Source organism: Strongylocentrotus purpuratus, unplaced genomic scaffold (genome assembly GCF_000002235.5).
Source record: "Strongylocentrotus purpuratus isolate Spur 01 unplaced genomic scaffold, Spur_5.0 spur5_scaffold_6, whole genome shotgun sequence".
In the NCBI taxonomy this organism is placed as follows: Eukaryota; Metazoa; Echinodermata; class Echinoidea; order Camarodonta; family Strongylocentrotidae; genus Strongylocentrotus; species Strongylocentrotus purpuratus.
Window position 1 is genome coordinate 53,440,902 of NW_022145612.1, and position 27,586 is coordinate 53,468,487.

The 27,586-nt window shown below is 35.9% G+C and overlaps 1 protein-coding gene across 1 annotated transcript; it reads left to right on the forward strand.

Annotated features, from left to right (window-relative positions):
* The first annotated feature begins 1,390 nt into the window (after positions 1-1,390).
* LOC100894023 lies at positions 1,391-26,682 on the forward strand. Its single transcript, XM_003723304.3, has 3 exons — positions 1,391-1,850; positions 18,120-23,489; positions 23,666-26,682. The coding sequence occupies exon 2, from the start codon at positions 18,294-18,296 to the stop codon at positions 21,705-21,707; it is 3,414 nt and encodes a 1,137-aa protein (XP_003723352.1). The 5' UTR covers positions 1,391-1,850; positions 18,120-18,293; the 3' UTR covers positions 21,708-23,489; positions 23,666-26,682.
* Positions 26,683-27,586: the final 904 nt, after the last annotated feature.

Consider the following 27,586-nt stretch of genomic DNA (forward strand, 5'->3'; position numbering starts at 1 on the left):
ACAGTATTTTGAACTATCCACCAGATCACAACACCTCAAGGGCTCATATGCATTAAACATTTGAAAAGACAAAGAGCATATTACTATTCTGAGAGAAAAGATGACCCAAATCAATGAAAACAGATCAAAACTTTTTAGCCCGAGATAATCACCTTTGAATAATAACAAAAGCCTACTCTAGGTACGCACACACAGACACACACACACACACACACCCACCCACACAAAAAAAACGTCAACCAAATGTAAATAAAAAATTAGATCAATAGGAGCAGATGAAAAAGAATAACAGTCACCCATCTCTTGATAATGTAAGCAGAATTACATATACTCATCACTTTATAAACAGTTCCAAAGGCTGACCTACTCTAATTGTTTTTGAATTCAGAAGGGATGAAATTATTTGGAAGAATTGAAGTCACTGCATCAGATTATCAAACCTAACAATGAATTTCTGCTCTCAAGGGCTTTCTGCAAAAATGGAAAACCTTCATTGAACCATTATCTCTCAAAAAGATGACTTATTGTGACTAAGAATACAAAATTATTCTGTAATTTACATCTTAACCATTCTACCAAATTGAGAAAGACAACCGGTGTTTGCATTTGTAATTACTCACCATGAGTAGGGAGGGCACAGAGTAAAGCGAGGAAGCTTTGACAGTATTAAAGAGTTCAATTGTATTATCCAGGGGAGAAAAGGCTATATCTGTGTTGATAGATATGCTTTGTCATTTTCTTTTGGGGCGGGGAAGATGGGATTTAAAATAAACTATTTTTGTTTGTTTAAAAGAGGAATCACAATCAAAGGGGCAAAAATCGTCATAGCGCAATCATATAAAAAGTAGAATTGTCACAAATTTTGAATAAACAGTGTGAAAGTTATTGTTTGTCCAATTTTCCTCACAATTCTACTCTTGACATTAAGAGCGATGTGAATCTTATGTATTGAAAACGCAGTGATGTATTCATGTATAAATGATTGTCCACATATTCTTCAAAAACATTGAGAAATCAAGAAATGAAACTAAAGTTCACATCATTCTATTTATATGAAATATTTGTATAAGTGTCTAGAAACATTATCAAAGTTCACACATTACATATAAAGCAAATAAAATCTTTTCTACTTTCGTTTGAGTGGTATCTTCATGTATACACATTTTTGTTCAAAATTTTAGATGTGTAGTTTCCATATATAAGAAGCAAACAACTCATAACATCAAGGTCCCTTTAACAGGATCCCGGGGAACTTGCATTATTGCATTTTATGAACTATACAAGAAAAAGTACAAATGCAGCAGCCTTAATCCAGATGACGATCTTCCTTCCACCTACCCCAGAGTAAAACCAAGCCTCTGCATGCAGTTCCTAGCTCTCCCTGCAATGTCATTTGCATAATGCATGATGTGTCATACTTGATTCTACAACTAGCCAGGGTTTGCGAGCAGAGCACTGCAGCGGAGCGCAGGAGAGTGTGAGCAAGGAACGGGCAGGAAGCTTCTATCTGGCATGACTTCGAGTCATTGAATCCCTTCCCTCTATCCTCGCCACACAAAGCTCTGAGCGCACTTATACAGAGTAACCCTATTGGCAAGACTCGCAAACAAGCGATCAACTTACTCCAGACCTTCTACTGTGGTCTAAACCTCTAGTGATCCCTTGCTGTAGGTCTGACCTAACTCGCATGTTACGTTGTGCCCATTGCTGTGGTCTTTGGATAAGCCTGGTGTATTGAACTCCTGGCAATCATATCATGTTTAATTGGTGAATTGGAAGCCAGTGAGAGTAAACATACCTGTGGATAAAACAATTACATTTGCTTTCATTGGAAATCTTAATCAAACAAGGTAAGGATGCTTCATTTTCTATTCTGATGTATCTGATCTTAGGGGATATTTAAAAGTTTATTCTGAATGCTTCAAGTCCTTCAAATCTACAAGCAACAAACTATTGTAGCTTTTTTAAAATTTATTTGGTTCAGTGGTAAAACACAGCCAGTAGTTAAGTAAACCATCAAACTTTACTTTAAAATTATCAATGTTTTTATTTTTTACAACAGATTTTTGTAAACAAGATCATATTGATAATTTAATGTGAATATAACCCAGTTCTTTGACAATGTATAGAAAGTAGAGATTAACATGACCAAGTATGAAGTAAACTACTACTTCTACAGATACGTTTTTAACTAAAGGGATAATGTATGGGCTCTCTCTTTCTCTTCAGTAGTTTTTAGTCCCTTAGTTTCAAACTCTGGGTGGATATTCCAATTTTGTTTTTAATGACAAGCAATTATTTCTTAACTGACAACGACATGAACCACACATCATACACATATATATGTCATTAACTACATAGGATAAGCCAAAGAAATAGGTACTTGAAATAACGAAGGAAGTGCTTAATTTCATATCAGTATTCTTCATGCGAGTACTTTAATTTGCATACTTGTTCTACGGGTAAATCCCCCATTGTAACTGCCTTCCTTCAACTTGGTACCAAAAATATCTCTTCAGGATATGGGTGGGATTACAAAAAGTGATGCTTTCCAGAAAACCCTACACACGTGCCTGATCTTGTGTCAGATAAGTTCATTGTGAACCTTAGCAGTGATGAGAGGCTTCTTTGGATTAGGTTATTAGCAGGATCCTGTTCTCCGCCAAAAAATCTTCCAATAAAATTAATGAGTATTTGAAAGAGGAGTTATCATTATGTGCGACAACATAAAGAGGAAAGGATACAGTTTAAAAATTACAATTTCACCCTCATAGTACTAGATTAACTCATGAAGTAAATTCTCCACTAAGTATAACTTTTCATTTATACAAGACAAAGCTTTGTGAACTTACTGACGCAAAAGAAACTTTCATGATTGAGTTAATGTTGCTTGAGAAAAGAATAAAAAAATAAAGAAGAAGAATAGTCTGATTTTGAGGCGAATTCAGACATGCAATAAGAAAATCAAATGAATTTTAGAGATGACAGTCCACAAAAAGATGGGAATCTGAAAATTGGCAAATTGGTATATTTACCTACATAAACAACTCTATAAAGAATAGTTATAATCACTAATGGTTCATTAAAAATTAATCACGATTGCTCACGTCTCACAAAGTCATCACTCTGAAGTTTGTATCCCATTTAAAATCAAGCTGTAAAAATAAAGAGGAGCCTCAATTAATCTTACATGTTCTAACTTTGACTCTGTTCTGATCTACTATAGATAGATACATTTCACATATGATGTAATTCATTTTGTAATTCTTTATCATTTGTGTAATATTACACTGTATTTGTTAAGCAACATACATACCGGTAATACAATTAGTTGATGTGTCTTATATAACTGAGGTTGGAATTAGCACTTGTGTTATTTTCTGGTCCCATTTTACCACCTGATGTTCACGATGTCATATTATCATCATTTTGTTTGTATCCAAACATGTAGAGAATTATGTAAGGCTTGTAATCTATGCAACTTCACATGGTCAAACCTTGATATTCTTCAGGAAGGGTCCCCAGCTTATTATTCATAGAACTGCAAGTGTTAATCCACATGGTACAAACCATGACCATACATATCAGATCATTAGCTCTAAAAGCCCCTTAGGTTCCAGCAGTTAAGGGCAAAAGGAAGTTATGCAATATTTCTTTCGATGAGAAGAAGGGTTCTTACATAAGTCTTGGAGAGGTGATCTGAACAGCTGTTTATGAGGTAGAATTGCATCTGAGCACATGCTGAAAGCGTATGCCATCCAGGGTCTCATTAGGTTTTATGGTCTCGAAAGGGAACTGTTCCACATGTATGCTCAGAATTAATCAGTCACATTTGTTAAGATGTGTTCTGTAACCTTTTATTATAAAAATGTTGAGTATTTTTTTTCTTTTGTTACTGTACTCCTAAAATGATGCATTGTTTAAATAATATCCTCTTTCAGCGTATGAGAGATAACACTGTTTTACTACATTTATATATAAAGACTTAACATGTACATTTACTAAAGAAATACTTGATTTCATAACAGGAATATCAAAACAATTTAGATTACCAAAAGCATATATCTCAGAATGATTACCAGTACAATAACTTTACCAGATAACCGAACAAACTTACATTAATATTATCACCCCAACTAATGTATTTGATTACAATTCTGCACTTCCACTGGGAAGCATTGTGTATGATGTAATGACTGAGAGACTTCCCAAAAGAAAAAGTAAGAACCTCTAAATAGGGAATAGATAAATGAAGTGTTCTTGTAGATTTCACCGGAGTGTTGGCTCAGTCAGTAGAGCATCCGCCTCACAACCGGGAGGTCGTGGGTTCGAACCCCGGCCGCGTCATACCAAAAGACGTTAAAAGATGGGAGTTGTTGCTACCTTGTTTGGCGTTCAACAATAAGGGATAGATCAACGTCGATCTGGCGCTGCTCAGTGGCTGCCGGGCTCACAATCAATTGGGCAAAAAGAATTTCCGTTTCGGTTTAATAAAATTTGGAGTGGACTATTAGATTATTATTATCATTATTATTATTATTTAAATCACTTTATCAGGATTAAATCTTATATGTGTTCTAGAACTAGGAAGCTATATTTTCTCTAAATATGAATATCCTTGCATCTTGAACTCTGAGTCAAGCTCTAGTCAGACTAGATTCTCATAATCCTATCTGCCAAATGGTGATTTTACCTTTTATGGTCAAAATGGCACAACTGATTCAGTGAAGGCCTTCATGATGATTCACCAGGCTTCTACTAAACCACATAGTCATAGATGCTTGTGTGCTTTAGGTTGCAAGAAATATATCTATGACGTTTGATACTCATTTGTTAGCCCGCTGCTTTCGGCATGGAGGCTTTTAAAGCTACTTTCAACAATTGTTACAGAAGCTAAAAAGTATCATTTGGTATTAAAGTCTATGTATCCAAACCTTACTTTAAAATCTTAAATATGTATATAGTTAAAGGCCATGTACATCAAGCAACAATGACAAGAATAATTATAAAATATCATTACACTTACTTTTTGGCTTAATCTAAATCAGAAAAATGTGTTTTCTTGAAATCACGGTCATACAGAAAAAGTAAATTAATAGTTTATATCATGAAAAGGTTAAAATCAAATTTCAAATCTCATTAATGTAGGAAAAACTTTTCAGCAGCTGTTAAGTGTGAGTGCAAATCTGGGAACTTGCCAACATCAAATATTAGCAAGAATCAGAAAAAAATTCACATGCTCATGAGTTTATCTGAGTTTTTAATGTTGAAGCACATGCTTACATACATTACCCATTATAATATAAAAATCTTTGTCTTATATGTGTATCTGACAACCATTCAAATCTATATTTGTGGACAGAAATGACTAAGGCTTCCTCTAAAGACACTATGACCATACCATGGGGAATAATCCTGGAAATTAATTGTGTCACTCCCGCAACTCTCCGGGACCTTACCCACCTATGTTTGTCCGTTATGGAGGAAGGGTGACTATGCAGAGAGCCCTTGGTTGGAATCTCTATTGTTAATTGGATTAGTAATAGCCACAGGTTACAAGTTGATAGATTTGGATACCTACCATTCAGGTGAAGGAAAGAATGTATGCATCTATGGATCATGTTTTTATGACCTTTCCATATGGGATATGATATATTATTTACATGTTGTTGCCGTTATAAATCAATTCACTTTTTTTTTGTGCTAAAACAAATAAAGAAGAATTATACAAATCTTTGATTATTTAGCAACCACAATATAATTTGAAGTGGGAATCGTAAAACATCACTAATATCAAATTGCTTTGTTCTCAGCAACAAAGCCTGGCATATTAAAGAGGATATATGAGAAAAAATTCAACAATCTTTATTGCATTGTAGTCAATATTCTGAATATTGCTTTCTATTGATTTTACTGTAATATAAATTACTGTTGTTCAGATTTTCAGACTGTTGGTTAATTTAATAAAAGAATAAATTATACAGATGATTAGATCAAAACTTGCTATTCATTCGCCATGACTTTTCTTATTTGTTTTTTTAGTAATCTCATAACTATGAAAGTTAGAATGTATTTCAGGATAATTTCATTTCTAGATATACCATTTTTTTAAACCGTTGATAATCATCAACATTTTATCTTTATCATCTCAACTTTTATACTATGCTCGTTCACATATATCAATAACATCATCAACATCAATGACAAATTTGAGAATCATCATCCTTCTTCATATCCTGACTAATAAGAGGATCTAGGAGTAGAGGATCTAGAAGTACATGTAGAATAAGAAAGTCATGCTAGAAGTAGAGAAAGTAATATAACTATCATAGTCATATTTAAAAATATTCCCTTTAGAGACAGAATCATATCATATTTACTCAACAGCAAAAAAAATTTTCCTGCCAGACACATATCAACATACAAGTATGAGAATAGTTACTGATTTAGTTTAGTTGAGCACCATAAAAATGTTATCTCATATTATTTCACTGAGCTATAATACTTGGATATCGGAAGATGATTGATCTGTTTGAGCCCTGCCGGTATGCCTAAACACATCAGTCACATGACTTCGATGAATAGCAGCAAAAAAAGCAGAACCTATAACATTGAAAATAAATTAGTGCTAATTAATGGTCATTATAAATACAATAGCTTGTCTAGACAATGCACTAATAGTGGTTAAAGAGGAAGTATGCAATAGAAAAAGAATCTACATGTCCCTTGAAAAACGAAACCATGCACACTCCTACTGTACATCAATGGTCCATAGGCAGAGCTCCACAGTAACCTTTTGGAAGAGGGACTAGATTTGACTTTTAACAGTCAATGTGCATGGGCCCTATGCTACGATTTTATCATTTGGGGGTCTGGACTTTGACTTTGGGCACTCCTGTGTCCCGGTAACTGTTAGTGTTGAACTCTGGTCTAGGTCTAGATGTACAAAATCTGCAAAATCTGCACCAATTTCAATTTTGTGAACTGTGAAGTGTTCATATGATACTCTTGTTTGCCATCAGGATACAAGAAAACACACATGTTGCCAATTAATACGAACAGAAAAAAAGGTTGCATTATCATCAAATTATCCTACATGGTATGTAAATATGAAATGGGTTCACTTTCATTCAATATCGATCATTATATGGAACATAATAATGTTAAAACAATATGAATGAAATTAATTTGGAGCCAGTCTCTAACTTAATATAATAAATCCCATTTTATAGCTAGCACTTATTATATCCTCCCCCAAAGGAAAACAAATTCTGGTTCAAGTGATCCATTTCATCCTGTGTGGCTGAAATATTGATAGATAATCAACATACACTTTCATAAAAATTAAGGCAGAGTTTCTGTTAAAAATGAGCCCCTTTCCACCTTTGCACTAATAATATTATTGTGTCTGCAACAAAATGCAAGCAGGTTAGATTTATGTTCACAAATTGGCGAAAACTTGGGAAAGGAATCATTTTTTTTTTTAGCTATTTGGAAGACAGTTGTTCCCACCCTTCCTTATTGGTTGAAAGCTAGTTAATCTACCATGGCGTGTTAACACCAAAATAGTTTAATATCAGGGGATGGATTCAGGAAGGGACAAGGCGGGCTAGGTCACAGGCATCTTCCTACGTCACTTACGGACAAAAAAAAAATCACTCTTTTCCTTTGAGAGCTCTATTTGACTTTGATGAGGTAAAAGCGTAATTTCTCTGCACCCTTTCAGGTATTTTTTTGAACTAGTGCTCTTTAAAAGCTTTCTCCCGCTGAACTGCTCACTATCCTATACATGTACTGCTAATATGGACATACATCTTTTATTCAAACATTCATATAATTTTTAATGGAGTATTACATGCAAGTTTTACATGGATGACATAATAAAGTGAATGAAATTGAGTTACTTCTATTTCTAAATCTCTATTGGGCTCCTTTTCTCTCTTAGTAATTTTTAAAAGAATAACACATTTATTTTTAACGGTCTTGCCAGGAAACCATTAACGTCACAACTCAAAATTTTGGCTAGGCATATAATCTAGACCAACAATAGGATTTGCAGGAGATTTCATGTTTTAGACTGTATCTAAAGCCAAATTTATGATCTAATATTGGATTATTATTTAAGCTGATGTTTATATAGAAATACGATCTTTTATAACCAGACTTGTTTCAATCAATGACATGTCAATTTTTATTCCAAACTCTTTTTTAAACTTTACTTCACTTGAATCAAAGTATATTCACTTAAAACTCAAGATCTGAAAGCCATTCACATTGGAATACTACAGTAATTATAATACTGACAAGACCAATCCCAGACCAACAAGAGACCGAATGATAAAAAATCCAAGAATGAGTCGGATCAGAGTCAGCGTCTAGTCAGTTTGGCAGTGTGACTGAGTTATACATCACATGTAGATGAATAGCAGCTATCAAATCCAAAATTAGGATTTTCTTCACCTTTTGGGGACAAAATTGGGAAAATCTACAGTCAAATCTAATCTTGTTGATGTTCAAAACACAGGAAAATTCCTTTATGAACATATTTTTTTTCTATAAACCAACATCAACGTCTTTTTAATGAAGCAGTCAAAATTAGTAAAGACATATGACATCTTACCTGCACCCTCGTCTGCTGGGAACCTATCACTTGCCCTTGAGCATAGCTAAATCCTAATGTGGTTTTAGCAACTGTTACCTTTTTATATCTAGCTACCGTCTCCCATCTGACTGAATTAGCTAAATCTAAATCGAGTTACCACCATCACCCCAAAAATACAGATTCATGACGATGTCTTGTACAGTTGTTCTACTGAATTAATCACTCTTTTAGAGCCATTTAGACTACCTATTGCTTCTTATCCGGCCCTTCACTGAACTCCTTTGTTCACTTGTCTACTTACTTTCTTAACGAGGTTGTCATATTGAGTCTGTTTTTCATCAGTTTCAATGATTTTTGTGATTTTCATGATATCAGCAAAGCATTTTTCAATGATTGAGAAGCGACTACAGGAACTAGGAAATCGTAAAGCTCAGATCGATTTATTTTTCCTTTCCTCTGCAAAAAAGAAGAAACTAGCTAATGATTGATATAAATTAGATAATAGGAGGATACTGCAAGGTAATTTTTAAAAATATATATATATATATATATCTTTATTTCTATAATGTTATCCTATGACAAATTATATCTATGAATGTTCTCACTCACCTAGTTGACAGTCTAGTGGCATTATTTAATGAAGGAAACCAGAGTGAGAGTGAAATTTAAAGATAAAAACAGAACATCCAGTAGAGCATTTCAAGTGCATTTGCATTCAAGTTGTTAATTTATCACATGGATTTGAATGTGCCACTATACACTGAAGTCTTTTCTATTTCATGGGTGCATATTTCTTCAGTACTATTTCTTCTCAAATTTCTTAAGGGATATGAATCATCTAAAAATCCTGTAAAACAGCTGTTAGTTGTACTAATTATTTAAATGCTCTCACTCATTTTTCAAACATACCTTCATGTATATATCAGGGTCTATACCTAATATTTCAATGATGTATACTGCTCTCTCTCTCCGCTAGAGTACTAAACACACTTTATTTTGACTTCAGGGTGTTTCTAAATAATTTCATGGATGTTCAGACATCATGCCATACACTTTTGCAGCAACTGATCTCCATGCAATATGAAACTCAATCAAAAGTACAGCTTTGAGCTTAGGGTGAGATTTGGTGGCAAATCTCTTTGAAAGTCAAACGGAAAACCATCAATCATTGCCTAAGGATACAGGGTAAAGTGTTCACTTCAGAGCCAAAGCACACAAACTCTTTTATCAGTGGCATGTGTAGGCAAACTTTTTTATCGACCCAAGACAGAGATTAACAGATCTCAGATGCTGGACAGCAAGATTTGAATCCAGGCATGGAGAAATTATTGGAAGTGGATAAGTTTAGGATGTTTTTCTTGAAGTGGAAGGCTTATAGTGACCTACCGTTTGGGATGGACTGATGATTTGTTGACAGACAGGGTATTTTCTCTGCTTTGAGTCATACTACAGTATAGGTCAATGTGGTCTGATCCAGTTCAAATTCAAATTGAGAAATAACCTAAGAATGTGAATGGGACTTTGTTTATAAAAGCAGTGAAGATCATAGAGATTTGTTATCAGCCCCCCCCCCCCCCCAAAAAAAAAAAAAAAAAAAAAATCAGAATGAACTTTAAATATAGAGCATGACAAGCATAAGATGCACTCAAAACATGATCTTTCTGATCTAACACATTAAAGCTTTTTCATTGACTAGTAATGGGCCTTCTAGTTCTAGTTTCTAGCTTGCATGAAATGCATTTATGTCTAATATCTTTCACAGTCCTCATCAATCAAGAATCATGATTTCACATGATAATTTTTTATTTTTAGACAGTCAAGTTCGAGTCGCATTAAAAATCTGTTCCTGACCACACACTTTCTAGCATCCCTTCAAAAAGTAGCTGCTAGCTCTTAAATTATACAACAGAAACTAAAAGTTTATCACATGACGTCAAAGGATGTGGCGAGACCCAAGGGATGCAGAATGAGAACTTGATGAATAACTTGATTTGTGCCAAAATCAGAACTCTTCCTTTCCATTAAAACAAATCTGATGCAGTCAGAAGATTCAATCTCTGGTCCAAATCTTGGAATACTAAATTTGTCCGCTATCCACAAGGCACAGTATGATTTAAATCAATTTTTCCATTTTCCTTCAAGAAAAGTCAGAGTTTCAGGTTTTACAAGCTCTATCCTTACAGGTCTAGCTATGCTTACAATAATATACAATTTGCAGCATACAATAGACATGTTTCTATAAGGAGAAGGCAAAAAAATCCATGAAAGTTGACTATGAAATGAATTAATGTCAATGAATAGGAATCCGGCTAAAATGAACACCTAATATGGAAAAAATCTTTAAACCCAGTTAGAGTCAACATTTGGAAACATGTTTTCAGTACCCAATCAAAATCCAAGACAATCACTTCACTATACAGAAGAACAGTAAGTTTTTATATAAGAAGAGTTTTTAATTGTAACACCAATCTCCTCCCATTTCAACCTATAAAAGTAACATAACAGTCAAGAAAAGATAACACAGAGATTGATTAAGCCGTAATTGATGTATGCTATTTTGGGCTTGCATTTCATTGGTGTATTACATCTATAGTAGAATCTATATAAACCTGATGAGTAAACTTTTTTTATACCCTTGTCACTCCAAGACCAACATCAGATTGCCAACAGACTAGAAAACTGTTTTTTTTTAGAGTTACATTACCTTGAATGGACAAGATTTTGTCAGTTTGGAGTCGGTTAAGCTGTGTTAGGGTATGAAATAAGCAATGACTAAAACAAGCCAATGAATGTTAAAACACCACGACATGTAATTTAACAAGAAGACCTGGCTGGCTACCAACAAAACTATGACCACACTGCAATACTTGCGGTTTGTTTCCAACCGATTGATTACATTTAATCCACACGCTAAAAGCCCTACCATGACTTGCAGGGTATACAGAGGAGCTAGCTGGGCTACCACAATATTTGAATATCAATTTGATTATCTGCCCCTCGTCGGAGGTTCTAAGGTGTGTCCATCTTTGAAAAGTGGCACATGTTCACCCACTCCAAATTATAAGTTACCGTAGCACCTGTTACAACCGATGCAAAGACTTCAAAATGGTGATACTCTAATTTGATTGACTGTTGGCAAGTTGAAGAGCTAGGAGAGGAAAGTATCCCAGACTGTCTATCTTGAAGCAGAAGAAGTGGCTTATTCGCCCACACAAAAATTGAGAGGTAACACAGCACCTGTCTCTGAACTTTAAGAGGGAGATGCCCTCTGCTTATAACAAGGAAAGATGACCAACTCCATTGACTTACACAACAACAATAACAAAGTATTGCTGACAAACCAAAGTGTATCAAATAATCAAGGTGCATGTTTAACTTTTTTTGAATCACATTTTTCAAACATCAAAATTAGAGAAATAAGAGAAAAGTGCAAAAAATAAGCATGTACAAACGCTATCAGACAATGTATGTATAAAACCATTTGCAGTTTCATGGGTACAGGTTAGGTACTATCAAATAACCTTCAACCTGAACTTGATCCTCGACTCTAAACTAGTTATCCAATTAACAGTCAAAGATCCTTATGTTAATATCCTCCATCAAAATGGGGACAAACTGAAATAAGGAAATCCACCAATACATATTGACTAAATGCAAGTCACCATGCTTGGTAAATAAAATGTGACTGCCGATGACATGTCTGGTAGTCACCCGATCCTGGACAGTCCTATGTCTAGAATGAGATCTATCAACTGGCAATTTAGACTCATCCTCATTGGCTCCCAATTACCACAATCACAATTACAAGCATGTCCTTGCAATGGCGTGTACTCTGGTCTATACATAGAACAAGTCACAAGTTCAAAGGGGAATTTCCTTCCTGGTCTATGTGTACAAGCGCTGAAAAGTGTCAGGACTGTTCCATTTCCAGATACTAAGAATTGTGGCCATGCTCGCGATGCCTCCTTATGATTTGGGAACCTGTATGTTAACTGATAGTCGTGCGAGAAGTGTCAAGGATCTGGAATGTTCTGGAAACTACAGTTACTTGTCCCCAGACGACATTGTTCCTACAGCTTGTTCAATAAATTGCTTTGAAAAGATGATTTCATCTTTATTGTGATTACTTGCACTGCTGATACTCACAAAATGATAATATGTAAAGTGTATACAAAAGGTAATTGATGAAAGCTACTTGACTAAGTGTCTTATCAAGGAGACAAAAAGTTATTCATAATTTCTCCTAAGGAACCTAGGGTTCATAGCATTGGATACAATGGATACATTGGATACAGGAACTTGAAGATAATAAAATAAGTAAAAATATCTCCATTAAAAAAAAATATGCCTGACAGATATTAAGTACCCATTTCCTATTTTTTAAATTCAGGATAATGCTCACAGATCCAATTGCAAGATACATGTCTAAGCCTTTTCCTTTAAGATGCTAATAACTTAACTTATCAGACGGCCAGATATATATAATGAAATCAGGATCTTATCTGATGTAGAACTGAGTATTTAACAAGTTTGGTTTGTATATTGGAAAGTTGAAGCTGATGATTAGGCAATCTTGGTACATCCTGCCCCTGTTTGTATATCAAATTAACCACTCCAGGAATAATTCATCCAATTTCATTCTCAACTTAAATTCCGTCTGTCAAAAAAAAATCTTCCGAAACTGGTATCCAGACACTGAGATCTCCTCCCATCCTTGAGAGGTTATCCTGAATTCCTGTCTGGATGAATTTGTCTTACCCCATTAAGATCCTTGGATCCCTTTAACAGATACTTCCCCTGCACTGACTTCTCTGCTCTTCCTCTGAAAAGGTCATCACTTGTGTGCTGGTTGCACATGTACATATACACCCACAAGCACCCACATCCACACACTATAATTGGAAGGAGTGGAGGCAGTGAAGCATCTCCTGTCCCTTGTCCTAATGGAGACACTTGTATGGAAACGAACGATATCTCTCTTTGCGCATCATCAGCTGTGAAGGGTATTGCCCCTGACAGTCTCTAATCATATTGTCTGCTGACAGCCAGAAGGGCAATAACTCTTGATGTAAAAGTATTCAAGTTTTTGCCTTTAATTTTCTAGGTCTCTTTAAACAGTTTACTTTGAATGGTTTAAATAAAACATGATATTTGTAGTTAACAACTAGAGGGTGTGTACTCTTCATAATGATGGAGACTATTCTAATGAAACATCTCACAGAAAATTCTTAGTGTGAAAAGGGCACTAATCCTCATGTCTCTGATCATATATACTCCACAGATTTACTTGAGTTTTTAAACAGATTTTACAATGGGGGAGGGGAGTAAAGAACTGAATATTCCTTGTCATAACAGAGACAAGTCTGTATATATACATTATATCTCTCTGCACATCATCAGCTTGGACAGGGCATTGCCCTCCCCCTCAAAGTCTGTAATCATACTCAAGAGGTTTACTTCATCAACTAAAATAGTTAACAAAAAGGGAGGCGATGAATACAGTCCATCCGCATTGCTTGATAATTTGCTATTTATTCACTACATATGCATGAGCGGTTGATGCTTGAATACATAATAGACCTGTCCTCATCAGACAGAAGTTGCAAAATAACCTGCTATTTTCAGACTCGGGATATTTTCCCGAAGCTCAAAATTGCGTCTTCACCAGACCAATACGCTCATCACAAACTAGCTCTGATGGACGCAAATTAGCCCGCTATTTCCAAAATAATGGGCTATTCAACCAAATAGCCCGCTAATTGCAACTGCGGGCTGATCAGCCTAGTTAAAGTAGCGGGTTATTTTGCAACTTCGGTCTGATTGGGACAGGCTGAATGAGCGATGCATGGGATGTTTCTTTTTACCTCCAGTAAAGATACAAGTGAATATTTCAAAATTCCTACAAACTAAAATTTGTAAAAGAAGTTTAGGAAACTAAAAACATTAAACACCTACACTTTGATATCTTGAAACAAAGAGCAGTTTTTTGTTGCAGTTCCATTACATAGCCATTACAATACAATTCAAATAAGTTTTCTTGTCGTAAAGGAGCAAAATATCAAAAACATAATTTTAAAAGTATTTTGCTTTGTAACAGGTTTATTTCTTATAAAGCCATCATGGTAAAAGCATTTGACCTCCACCCTCTCTGTACCTCCATTTTACACCTTGCTGTATGAACGTTTTAAAGTCTCTACACAGCGAAGTTATTAAAAAAAAAGCCATCACCTGTATCCCATGATAAACTTAATCCCTTCCTTAATGAATCAATTTGAGGTATTTCCTCTCCATGGATTTGGAATGCCACATTCAATTATCACCTACATGTTGAGTTTACAGTAACAAAATACAATCCCACACTTTGAAAGTCATGTCATGTATTCATGTTTTATATTCATGCAGATGTGTGCTGGTATTGATGGTAAAAACAGAATTTAGTATATCATGTCAGTCGAAATCAAATTTCGTCAATTTCTTTTTGGATCCTTAATACAGTTCTACCAAGATTACAAACACATATGACAAAATAAGATTCAAACATGATGCATATTAAAAATCAAGGTTTGCTGTTCATCTATATAAAAACATTGTTCAATACTACAGACTTTACAACTGATTAATCCTTAGTCCGAAGGTATCATATACAATCTCAAGAGTGTGGGCGGTTAGAATCGGTTAGGATACCTTGAATAGGTAGTAATGGACACTTACAAGTGGCAATCTCAGGTAACTACTGTTGGAAGGAAAGCCAGCAAACTTTTGTCCGTGATTCTGAAAACATGCTAACAACTAGGGTTCATATATCACCAATTAAAACCAAATATCCATTCAGTTTCCTCTGTCAATTGGTTGAAACTATTGTATAGTGCTTTATAACCTCTCAAGCACTTCTCTAGAAAGTCAAACTACTGTCCTGGGGGGTGTTTCACAAAACTTGTCATCAGTGAGAAATGGCAGTTTTTGTTATAAGCTACTGAAATCCTTGCTTCTGATTGGTTATCAGCAGACTTGTCACTGATTTTTGTCATTTGTCATTGAAAAAAGGCTTTGTGAAATGGGTCCCTGGTATTTTACACCAAATTATAAGATATATTTTATAAAATCTTGATCATAATCTCATAGTAGTGTTCTGATTAGACTTGCCTTACTCTGACACATTTTATATTTTAATGTTTTGCACATTGCGGAGATTGTGAATGGAAAATCAAATTACAGAGCATAGTCGTAACTTGATTAGAGTTGATCACTCTGCTTACTGCGTAATTCCAACGTGTTGATCTCACCACAATGCTCACTTTATACCAAAATGTGGCAAGTATTATGGAGGCTCTAAAGGAGAATTAAATCATTGACACTGAACTTCCACTCATCTCTGACATTATGTGGTTTAATTCATAGAAGAGCTTTCCAATGCTAGATTACAGGCAACCCAATCAACATGTATGTAAATGCGACACGTAGGCAGACATGTTTGTCTTTCATTAAGAGTATGTCAGATTAATTCATGACACGGTTCACAAAAGACAAATGAATTTTTTGATCAGTTGTTAAAAAAACAAATATTATTAACAGAGCTCTTATTACAACATTAAGCCTTATTTTGGAAATCAAGCTGAATTCAAATGTGTAGATATTCAATATATTTTAATACCCCTTTTGAACATCTTTCGTCAAATACTCGAACAATTAGAGCATTAATAACAATGTAAAATTAATATCAATAACTCAAATATTCTTTAAGATTACACAATTCCAGTGACAGAGTGTTCAGATAAATACCCCAACATTTCTCCAGATATTTCCTTGACATGCAATTGTTTCTATTTGATACATGAATTATATGGAAATTACAGTTCAACATGTTTTGCTAGTGTTATCAATGAATACTTGCAAGTGCCAACAAGATGAAATAAGGATTGCATCATTCATACATGTAGTTCAATATCTTTAAGGAAAAGCAGAGGATTTCCTGACAGTCATTTAATCGTATCCATCATTGAAGTGAGAGAGAGATAAGAACATCAAGGTCAACAAACGTAATAATTGAATTATCGGGATGAACCCATATTATACTTGAACTTGAGATGAACACTATCTAGGTAATACTCACATGAGACGTTAGGGGATTTCACAGTAGGAATGTGAAAGGAATGATTGACTGAAAGACTGATTGACTTTGAGTGATTAGCTGCAGATACATTAGAAATTAATTTGAGGTCTACTTGTACAGATTATTATTTAGTTTAAAGAAATTGTTTGACTTATTAATTGTACTACCCTTCTCCCCTCCCCCCCCCCCCCAAAAAAAAAACACACCCCAATTCCCTCTCTGTCTATTTCTCTCTGTCACAGAGATCCCAAATCCCACAAACTAACAAATAATTAAAATGATACTTATAACAAGATCTGTGTTTAGAAGACCCTACTATAAAACTTTTTAACTGAAATAAGAAAACAATTGAATTATTTATTATCAAATATATCTTTGTGTGCTTTAAAAACAATATTGAAAAATCTATTATCTGTTGTGTTTACCTGATTTTGTATCTCCTCATTTTCTAAGTGCATTTCATATCTAGGCAAATGGTGGAGAGAAAACAAATCAAAAATAGTGTTTTTTGTAACTATGTATTTGTCTTCACATCCCAAATATTTTGATGGATATCTCACTGTAACTATTACTTTTAATGATAAGTACATAAAGTTGATGTTATCAATTAGGTGGAACTGGGCCTAAGATTTTTAAGTATTTAAGTAGTCAATTGCGGTAACTTCCTCCACCTTAACTCATCGACTATGAAAACTGTACTATGCTAGCAATGACAATACATTTTATTAGGTGAACACAAGTTGACCACACCTGTTGATTTACTGAAACACTTGACTTTCTTCTGATCACGTTAAGTGTTTCAGTGATTTAATGAACAAACACAAATATAGCACCTCCTAAAGTAGAGGTGCATTCTTTTCCCATTTCATCATCATGCATTCGTGCCAATAAATCAACACGATTTCAATCTCATATCCATAGAGATTTTTTAAATACTATTTTCTGCCAAGCTTGAGCTCTTATCGGTTGACAAATAGCCTCCGGAAAGGTCATTCCAATTCTCTTCACCATCTCCTTTCTTTCCGGTCAGGAAAAGAAGCACTTACTGGTTCTTAATTTAGCCTTCCAATTGAACTTGTCATTTGGCAATGTTGTCTCAAGGCCCCTGAAGCTCAGTCACCTCATCAGTGAAGTTTAAAAAGTACAAGTTCTTGTTCTTTTTATAATCCCTGTCTAATTCTTTGTACAACTCTTTTGGCTGATTCAATGATTGTATTACTGCTAAGTATACATTAAATTCCATTGGTTTCCATAACCCTTAAACTAATTCTAAATAACCTCTATGCTGTATTTTTTAAACAGTTGAATCACATTTCCCACTCATGGAATATCTTAGAAAAAAGTGAAGAGGTGAAATTTATTCACATTCATTCAAAAATTCTACTGTTTCTTTTTATCTCCTTCCAGGAGCTTGGACACTGAAGGAGAAATAATCAACAAGCCACAGGAAATGATAGCAACCATTGACAGTACAACTCCACCTGTCTAGAAACCGGGTGCAAGAAGTTCACCACAGATCTGTACAACATCAATTTATGAGGACTTACCAGTGATGATCTACATGATCTACATGAAAACACCATGAATGGGATCAGTTTGAATATACTGCTTGCAGCTAGCATCATTGCTAGTCTTCTCAGCTCTGTCCTTTGCCAGGGCTGGAGACCAGCTTGTCCTAAGCCATGTCGCTGCTCCTTAGATCGTAGCCCTCAACAGACCTACAGCCTTGGACCAGGAGCCTATAGGCAGGTTGACTGCCGCTATGGCAACCTGTTTAATGTACCCCCAAACCTTCCACCAGATACTCAAGTGTTACTTCTCTCAAACAATTTCATCAACGCTATCACTCCTTTAGAGTTGGAGCAGGTTCCTAACCTGAAAAAGCTGGACCTGTCTCACAATTACATTACAGAAATTGCACCGGACACTTTCAAATTCAATGCTGATTTGAAGATGCTGAATCTGGGATGGAACCAGATTGTTACTATAGCTAATACTGCATTTGATGGACTGAGCACCCTCTCCAGACTCCTGCTATCATCTAACCAGCTTGTTGATGTTCCGAATGCTATTCAGAATTTGATATCTTTGGTACTACTGGAGCTCTCTCGCAACCAGATTGTGACAGTAAATCAGAATTCCTTTGCAGGACTTGGACAACTGCAATTCTTAAATCTACGAAGCAACCAACTAGAAAGTGTTGCTCCGCTCACTTTCAATGAATTAACATCGCTGGTCAATCTTCATCTGACAGCAAACAAGTTGAAGGTCTTGCCTCCTAATGTGTTTAGGAACTTGAACAACTTGGCTGATATCTCACTCGGTATGAATGACCTTGAACAGATTCCAGCATACATCTTTTATGGACTTAGATCACTCAGACACATTGACCTTCATAACAACAAGCTGACTCAGCTACCGTCCACTCTCTTCCAAGGAATGGCAGCACTGCAGGAGATTGACCTCAATGGTAACAATATCTTGAGTGTTCCTCCAACCCTTTTCAGAGGCCTTGTTAATCTCCGGTCCTTTGAATTCACTGGAAATGACCTCCTTCAACCCTTACCTGTAAGCCTCTTCAATGGTCTCCAATCTCTAGAGAGTATAGATTTCCACCTGGTGCAGAATATTCCACCAGCTCTCTTCAGATATGTACCCCAGCTCACCAGTTTGGAGATCACAGAAAGTGATATGCCTGTCCTGTCAGATCAAATATTCCAAAACTTGCCTAATTTACAAACCCTTATTCTACGAGATAATGGCATAGGAATTATTCCACCAGGTACGCTCAATAGACTATCAAATTTAAGAACTTTAGATTTGTCAGCCAACGCACTTACATCCCTGAACGAAACAACATTTGGTGCCATTTACACTGTTAAGGAATTGTTCCTGCAGGATAACCTGATCAATTCGGTATCACGTGGAGCATTCAGCAGTATGACTCAACTCCAGACCCTGAGGCTTGACATTAATTTTCTGAAAGAGTTACGAGCTGATGCGATGCCAGAAAATGCTGCCTTAAAAACACTGCAGTTAGCTGATAATCCGCTGGAGCGTGTTGATGGTGCAATGTTTTCCAGACTTCCTAATTTGTCTCATATGACAATGGATAGCAGAAGATTAATCTGTGATTGTCACATGTCAGAATTCGCAAGGTGGATGCAGAGAAATCGAAACAAGATTGACACGAGTGAACTTGTGTGTGGGACACCATTTGGGGTCAGGAACAGACCTCTCTTGAATATGATTTCAAATCCTCGCAATCCATTCCGTTGCGCATTTCCGGCTATTACCACATTACCTAAGACACAAAGAAAAACAGTGTCCACTGGTGCAACGTTCATTCTTCCTTGCACGTTGACTGCTCAAGCTGCTGCAAGGACCAGATGGCAACTTCCAAATCGTCCGGGTCTTTCAGTCCCATCTTACCGGCAGCAGGCCACTTATGATCCTATCGGCCATTTGAAAGTCAACGGTGACGGGTCCCTCGTGGTATACAATGCAAGTGCTGAGGACAGTGGGCTGTATCATTGTAACACAAGGAATTCTATGGGCTCTGACAACATCACTTACGCTGTGGCTGTTCTTGCACCAAACGCTCCAACAGCGCCCGGTATTCTGCCAAAAATTCCTCCTGTAGAATCTACAGCACAAGGAGACACAACATTCTCGATTCCAAAGCCCCATCAACCCACCCGAGGCATGCCACCTACTAGGAGAACCTACTTTGAACCAGCTCAACCAACTATGGCTCCCCAAAGAAATGATACTGGAAATGTTCGTCCTGCAATTGGGGCGACAGTTAAAGCAATGGGTCCCGGTCAAGGAGCATCAAAAACCACACTTAACCCATTGACCCTCGATCCACGAACAGGAGAGCCTAAGATGGCTGACAGAACTTTGGTTCCAACATTTGCATCATGGACAACAAAACCTGCAGGGGAAATAATCCCATGGGGAACTGCAATGCCTCCACTCTTTGAAGGCTCTACTGATACACCTTTAGGAACAATTGTACCTAATTTGCAATGTATTCCAAATCCCTGTCGGAATGGAGGCACATGCAACAGGGTACCAAATGAAAGCAGGGAATCAGAAAGTGAAAACATGAGTTCTGAAAAGTCACTGTTTGCTGTCTTTAATGATGCATTTCGATCACGAAAGCCACGGTCTGCAGAGAAAACAATGAGAAAATCATTACCTCCGAGCAGGCAAATTCGCTGCACATGTCCCAAAAAGTATGGAGGATCTTTATGCCAAATCCTCAAGCCAGGTAACCCCACCAAGGTAGCTGTTGTGGAATCCACTAATGATTTGATTACTCTGAGTTGGTCACAAGCCGTCAAGGGTGAAATCGCTGGTTACAGAGTGTTCTACAGCCTTGTTGGGGATCGCACAGTAGTGAAGAGTATTCCGATTCATCCAGATGTCAACCTCTTCTCTATGGGCAAACTAAAGAAGGATTCCACATACCGCATCTGTGTGATTGCATTCAATCAAGGGGGTGAAAGCTCTATTGGAGAGGAAAACTGCATCTGGGCGGAAACAGTAACACAAAATAGGAACCCTAATCCAATATTTAGCACCCAGTTCATCGCTATAGCAGCTGGTATTATCTCCTTGTTTGCTGTAGTCCTGTTTAGTGCTTACTGTTATCTGCGGACAAAGAAAAAGCGAGACAACTTTGAAGAAGCTGTTGTTGTACAAAGGCCCGCACAGCAACGACCTGCATCAGCTGCTGCAGAAGTGTTCAGAAGAAGCCTTCGAAGGCCAATGGCTTCATACTATTCCAACATGGATGATTTAATGCTCATAGACATGAACCAACAAACAAACAGGCAAATGTACATGAATCCATTTGATGCGCGGCATTCTGCTATGCTACACGACATGGAGTCTCGAAGACCAACACAGAGTCAGAACGCTCCCAAAATTTTTACAAAACCAAATCAAAGACGAACTCTCCGTATTCAAGAGGATACTGTCTTATGATGAGCAGACAAGTCACAGTCTTATGCATCTTTTTTCACAAAAGAACAAATGAACTTTTTCCTAATATTCATGCATTTATACATGTTTGTGTCTACATGTAAGAATGACTTAAGTTATTTTCCCTTTTCTCAAGAATTCTTTCAAAGCTAATATACTAATACCAGTGCTGTTGTTTAACAAGAGCACATACACGTATTACTCCAAACAAAATGTACTGACATGGAATCACTATGGAAATCAAATTTTGAATAGATCACATGGGAAAATGACAGTGGAAATAACAATGCTGAAATTTGTTAATACAAAAAGAGACCTGCCGGGTGATCAAACATGTTTTAAAGCGAAATGGTGGCCTTCTGAATTGTGAAAAGTGAATTTACAAATGAAAAAGTTAAAACAATTGTACCAATATCTTTTGCATATTATCATGCGTAGCTTGGTTCCCTTTAGTTTATGTGCCTACTATATGGGGATGCATTTGGTATTTACATCACAGAGATTTGAAAGCTATTGGTAACTTTTTTGTGTGATTTCAAATGAGACCTATACCCTTTTTTTTTAAACATGGGCCAAATACATACTATTGAGAATACCGAACATGCCTTTGTATGCCTTGTATTTGACTTACAAAACCCATTGATTAATACTGTTAGCAATATTGCTATAATATGTCAACTAAAACGAAGTGAGGTAAAGGTTAAAAGTATATGCATAGTTTATTGTTCTCATTTTTACAAGGATGGGAACAGACTTAAAAGTCACCCTGGTATGGCAAAACAATCAGTGTTAGTCCAAGGCAGTGACAAGATATACCAGATACACGATACAGGAGATAATGGGATAAAGATGGATACATAATGTCAAGAGTAATGAGTTTTGAACATGATTGTGGCTCTGCCAAAACATGGATGCCTTAAAATAACTTGCCTGACTCAACATTTGGCCGGGGTGCACATCCTGAGGAGGGGTGAGTGAAGACTCCCCCGAAACCGCAGCTTTCCGAGGGTTTCCCCCCTCTTCTTCCTGTGTATACATGGATCACTGCAGACTTACCTGGGCTCTACAAGTCCTCCTTGCTTTCCTCTCAGGAAACGAAACATATCTGAAGGGAGACTGACTCGTCGCAAGAAAGGGTTCAAGAACGGGCTGATAGAACAAGTCTTGGGATATAGACCACAATAGCAAGTTCAGCGACCAATTGTATCACTTCCACAATTACTACTCACCATTCTTATTAGCCCTCCTCCATTTCCCACTCCTCCTATTAGCCTCTATTTATCCCCATCTTCTTCAGACTCCTCCCACTAAAAAATTGTTCTCATTTTATATCCTTCATATTTGCTTTTAGTATATCATCTGTTTAGAGCCAGAAGGGAGTTAACTCTGTGACAAAGTATGTGAGTTAACACCCTTCTGGCTCCAAACAGACGATATGTACAACTAAAACAACAGCAACTTCTATAACTACTACTACTACTACTATAGATTGCTTCAGAAGTTTCTAATGCTATAAACATTGCTATAAATTGTACAATTAACATCAATTCTTCTGATCCTTTTCTACACTTTCAATCATAGCTAGTAGCTAATGATACATCCTTGTTAGGTAAATTAGACAACTAAAACAACAGCAACTTCTATAACTACCACTACTACTATAGATTGCTTCAGAAGTTTCTAATGCTATAAACATTGCTATAAATTGTACAATTAACATCAATTCTTCTGATCCTTTTCTACACTTTCAATCATAGCTAGTAGCTAATGATACATCCTTGTTAGGTAAATTAGACAACTAAAACAACAGCAACTTCTATAACTACTACTACTACTATAGATTGCTTCAGAAGTTTCTAATGCTATAAACATTGCTATAAATTGTACAATTAACATCAATTCTTCTGATCCTTTTCTACATTTTCAATCATAGCTAGTAGCTAATGATACATCCTTGTTAGGTAAATTAGACTTTGGTCATGTGATTCAACAATCTTCTGCAGATTAACTGTAAACTTTTACAAGTTTACAAACAGGTATACCGGTATTTAAAATTTTAAAGAGGCATTTTTAAATATTGACAAATTGTTCTCCAATTTTCAGCATGCTAGAACTACATGATGTCAAACATGGGACTTCTTTCAATATTGTTTAATCAAAGACATATGACCAAAACACATGTGAGCTTTGACATACTAATCTGCATTCTTACATGTAGACTAATTTGAAGTTTGAATGTCAATGCTCTGATAGATGAACTGTACAATATATTTCAAGAAGACATATTTCTTTGCTTCTCTCATACAACCATGAAAGTCTCAAAGAAGATTACCTGATTGATGATAGATAAGTAAATGACCATTTCCTTGGCAATCTATAAAAACTTCAAGATGCTTATATTTTGCAACAAAATATGCATTTTTGATATATTAATTTTATCCCGACTAGAAGAAAAGCTGATAATAGGATCAGTGCAAAGACAGAAGGTCTATTGATTATGCCGTCTTCAGATGCAAAGTATCCAAACTTTTGTTAAAGTCTCACATATTCTTTTCAGTTTTATCTGATCAAGGGAGCAAAGTTTAGAACAGGAAAAGCTAAACTTCCTCTGTATCATATTAACTGAAATACAATTAAAAACACGAGGGGCTGGGGCCTTTATCTCTATCTTACATCATATCAATCCTCTGCTTAAAGTTTATTCTTTTGACAGCCATAACAGATCTTGGGTCTATAGAATATTGAAGACTTGTCAAAAATTACGTTATCGTTTGAATGGTTTAGTAAAGGTTGCATAATTTTCTATATGAGAGAATTCCAGTACAAGAGGTTCCTCAATCTAAAAACTCAATACAACTAATCTCTGTCAGAACATTAAATTTCTGTAACTGCACATTTATGTCACAATCTGAAAACCTTAGAGGGTTTTGTTCAAAATCAAGAATTTTGCCTACTAGACCCGAGTGGTTCCTGCATTAAGTATATGGGAAGGAGAGGAATTCAATAGCCAACAAGTACCCTGTGGTTCATAGAGTTGTCACTTTTTCCCATACAGTATATGCTTAAGAGTGATGTCGAATGATCATTGTGAATATCAAATGAACACAATTATTGTCAAGCCAAACCTTGAACAACTGTTGCAATTTGGCAAAATGCCTCAATACAAGATTCAATATTCATATTCACAGCTCAGTCTTTTCTTTAATTTCCCCCATTCTTGAACAAAAGAGCGAGAGTGACTATGTGTCACAGGCCGTGTTGGGAACACCAAGTATATTTAGACTGGCTTAACCAACAGTTGACATGTCTGAAGTTGGGGAACAGGATGTGAAGGAACTTTCAAAGTTTTCAAGAAGTGCTCAAGAGCTGATCAACCGACTATTCCAAGGATGCACAGATTTCAAATAAATGATAGAATAATCAGCAAAGTGGTATGAATACTTCGTACAATGAGAGCTTCTGCAATTTTCAAGAGTGCAACTGCAATTTTCAATTTCCTGTATTTCCTCAAGGAATGCTAATAACATATTTTGTTCTTATGCTTGATAATCGAGTATCCATATAGTAATGACATTTGAATGATGATACCATCACTCTACAACTCTGTTACTTTGAGTTTTGAGTTCATTACTACAGATAGATGAACAAGTTATTTCATCTGTTGATAGCCAAAAGCATATTAACTCTGCAAAAGCATAATAAGGGAACACCCTTTTGGCTCTAAGCAGATCAAATATTCTACTGTTGGTACACTGACAAGGGCAAAATGCATGGTCTCTCATTACCTTCATGACATCCCTAATATATCATACCCCTACATATCTATTAAATGAGGTTATCATAAAATAAGAATCAGCCAGAAATTTCAGACTTAACCCATGTGATAGAGCTTACTCCCACTTCATAGCTCAACTCTAATCTTGAATACAAATGAAGAAATTGGAGATCCCCTTAAACAACCTGTTGCAGTGGCATTTGCACAAATGAGGCCCATAAGCCATCTTGCCAACATCAAATTTCCTTATAGATATTTTTAACTGCTTGGGAAGTTACAGTAGATCTATGTTGACATTGGACATAAATAAGGGGGTAATTATTGTCTTGGCAACGAGGCACTGGTGTTCAAAACTATTAAAGCTTTGGTCCAACGAAGGGAAATAATTCATATATAGAACACAAAATAAAGCCTTTTCAAGACTAAAATGAGTTCTGGAATTAGATAAAGCAAATTCATAGCTAAGTTGGATTCTACCAAATGTTTTTTTTTCTTTTTCTTGGTATTTCTCAAGTCCCTCCTTTTCCTTGGATTAGAGCTGATTATCCTATATCAGAACTACTTTTCATATTCATTTTCTTTCTCATATTCTCAAAATGATGTAGTATAAAGATGAAGAAACAAAGAAAAAAGAACAGAGGTAGGTTAAGAAATTATTACTCCAGCAAAAAATAAGTCAGAAACGGATAAATTTGAATTTGGTAAAAAAAGAAAAATATGACAATGACTTAGTCACTAAAAAGTCAAGCAATCCAACGTAGACACAAATGACCATTTGAAATTGAATTTGATTGATATAAATTTGTTATATCCTCATGTTTGTAAATAATATGAAGCATGTATACATTGCTATAAAATTGATGAACATACATGTATAAATACACATACATGTATGATCTGATATACATGTACCGATATATGTATTCCAACATAGTTTATATAATAAAGGTGGATATTGGCATATGTATTGAATATTTTTGTACCTAAAGCACAATGTAAATAAAGATCACATTTATCTTGGATTAACAAGGTGACATGCTGTTCGAAGCTTCTGTATGTAAATATTGTAATGTAAAGATACTAAGTAATACTATACTCCATTGTCATTGTACATTGCATTTGTAACTGTTTGGCATCGTTCACTGCCATTTTCTTCATGCTGGCATATTTTGATTAAATAAAGATTGTATTAAAATACACAGATCCATCTTGTTATTGTGTTTTTTCTTTCTTATATTGATACATCCAGTGGTTAAGTATGGGTCCTGATCTGACATTGAGGGGGTAACAGCATCATGGATTGGGAGAGAGGAGGAGGGGGGGGGGGGGGTGCACTCACCCTACTCGGTGGATGAAATGCCAATTAAGAAGGCTGCCCGTTAGGGGGATGTGCGAGAGGAGATTGTAGCACTTTCTTCTGATGTTCCCTTTCCCCCTCTCCTCTTTCTTTTCCTCTCTCTCTCTCTCTCTCTCTCTCTCTCTCTCTCTCTCTTTCTTTCTTTCTTTCTTTCTTTCTTTTTCTCTCTCTGTCTCTCTCTCTCTCTCTCTCTCTCTTTCTCTCTCTCTCCCTCCCTCTCTCTATGACCCTTCCTCTATGGCTAAGACACAAAGTACATTACATATAAAATTGTCACTGAAATTCTCCAGTTTTAACAAAATAAAATTGGAATTATCGTTTTTCAAAAATTTCCTTCAAGAAGTGCAGCAGGAAACAGAAAAAATACAGCTTTCAGCTATTGATTGTTGAGGTTGAACAATGCAGTCTCTTTATGATATTTGTTTGTTTGGGCCAATCATCAACTGACTATTTTACATTGTGCTGCACACTAAATTTTAGGGAAGGGCTGGGTTCCAGAATTCAGTGTTTAGAGTCTGTATGTATGAACCCCTATGCAAACATTTTTAAATTTGTGGTCGAGATTTAGATTTTGGGCACCCAAGTGTCCTATGCACCCGTTAGTGCCGAGACTTGCCCTACAGCAGAGACCAAAATTAACTGGATTCATCACAAACTCATATCTAATAAAGGCATTTCCTAAAATGCCCCATGATAACTTTCTACTATCAGACATCCAGTCAAATATGTTCCCTTCTCAAAATATCTGAT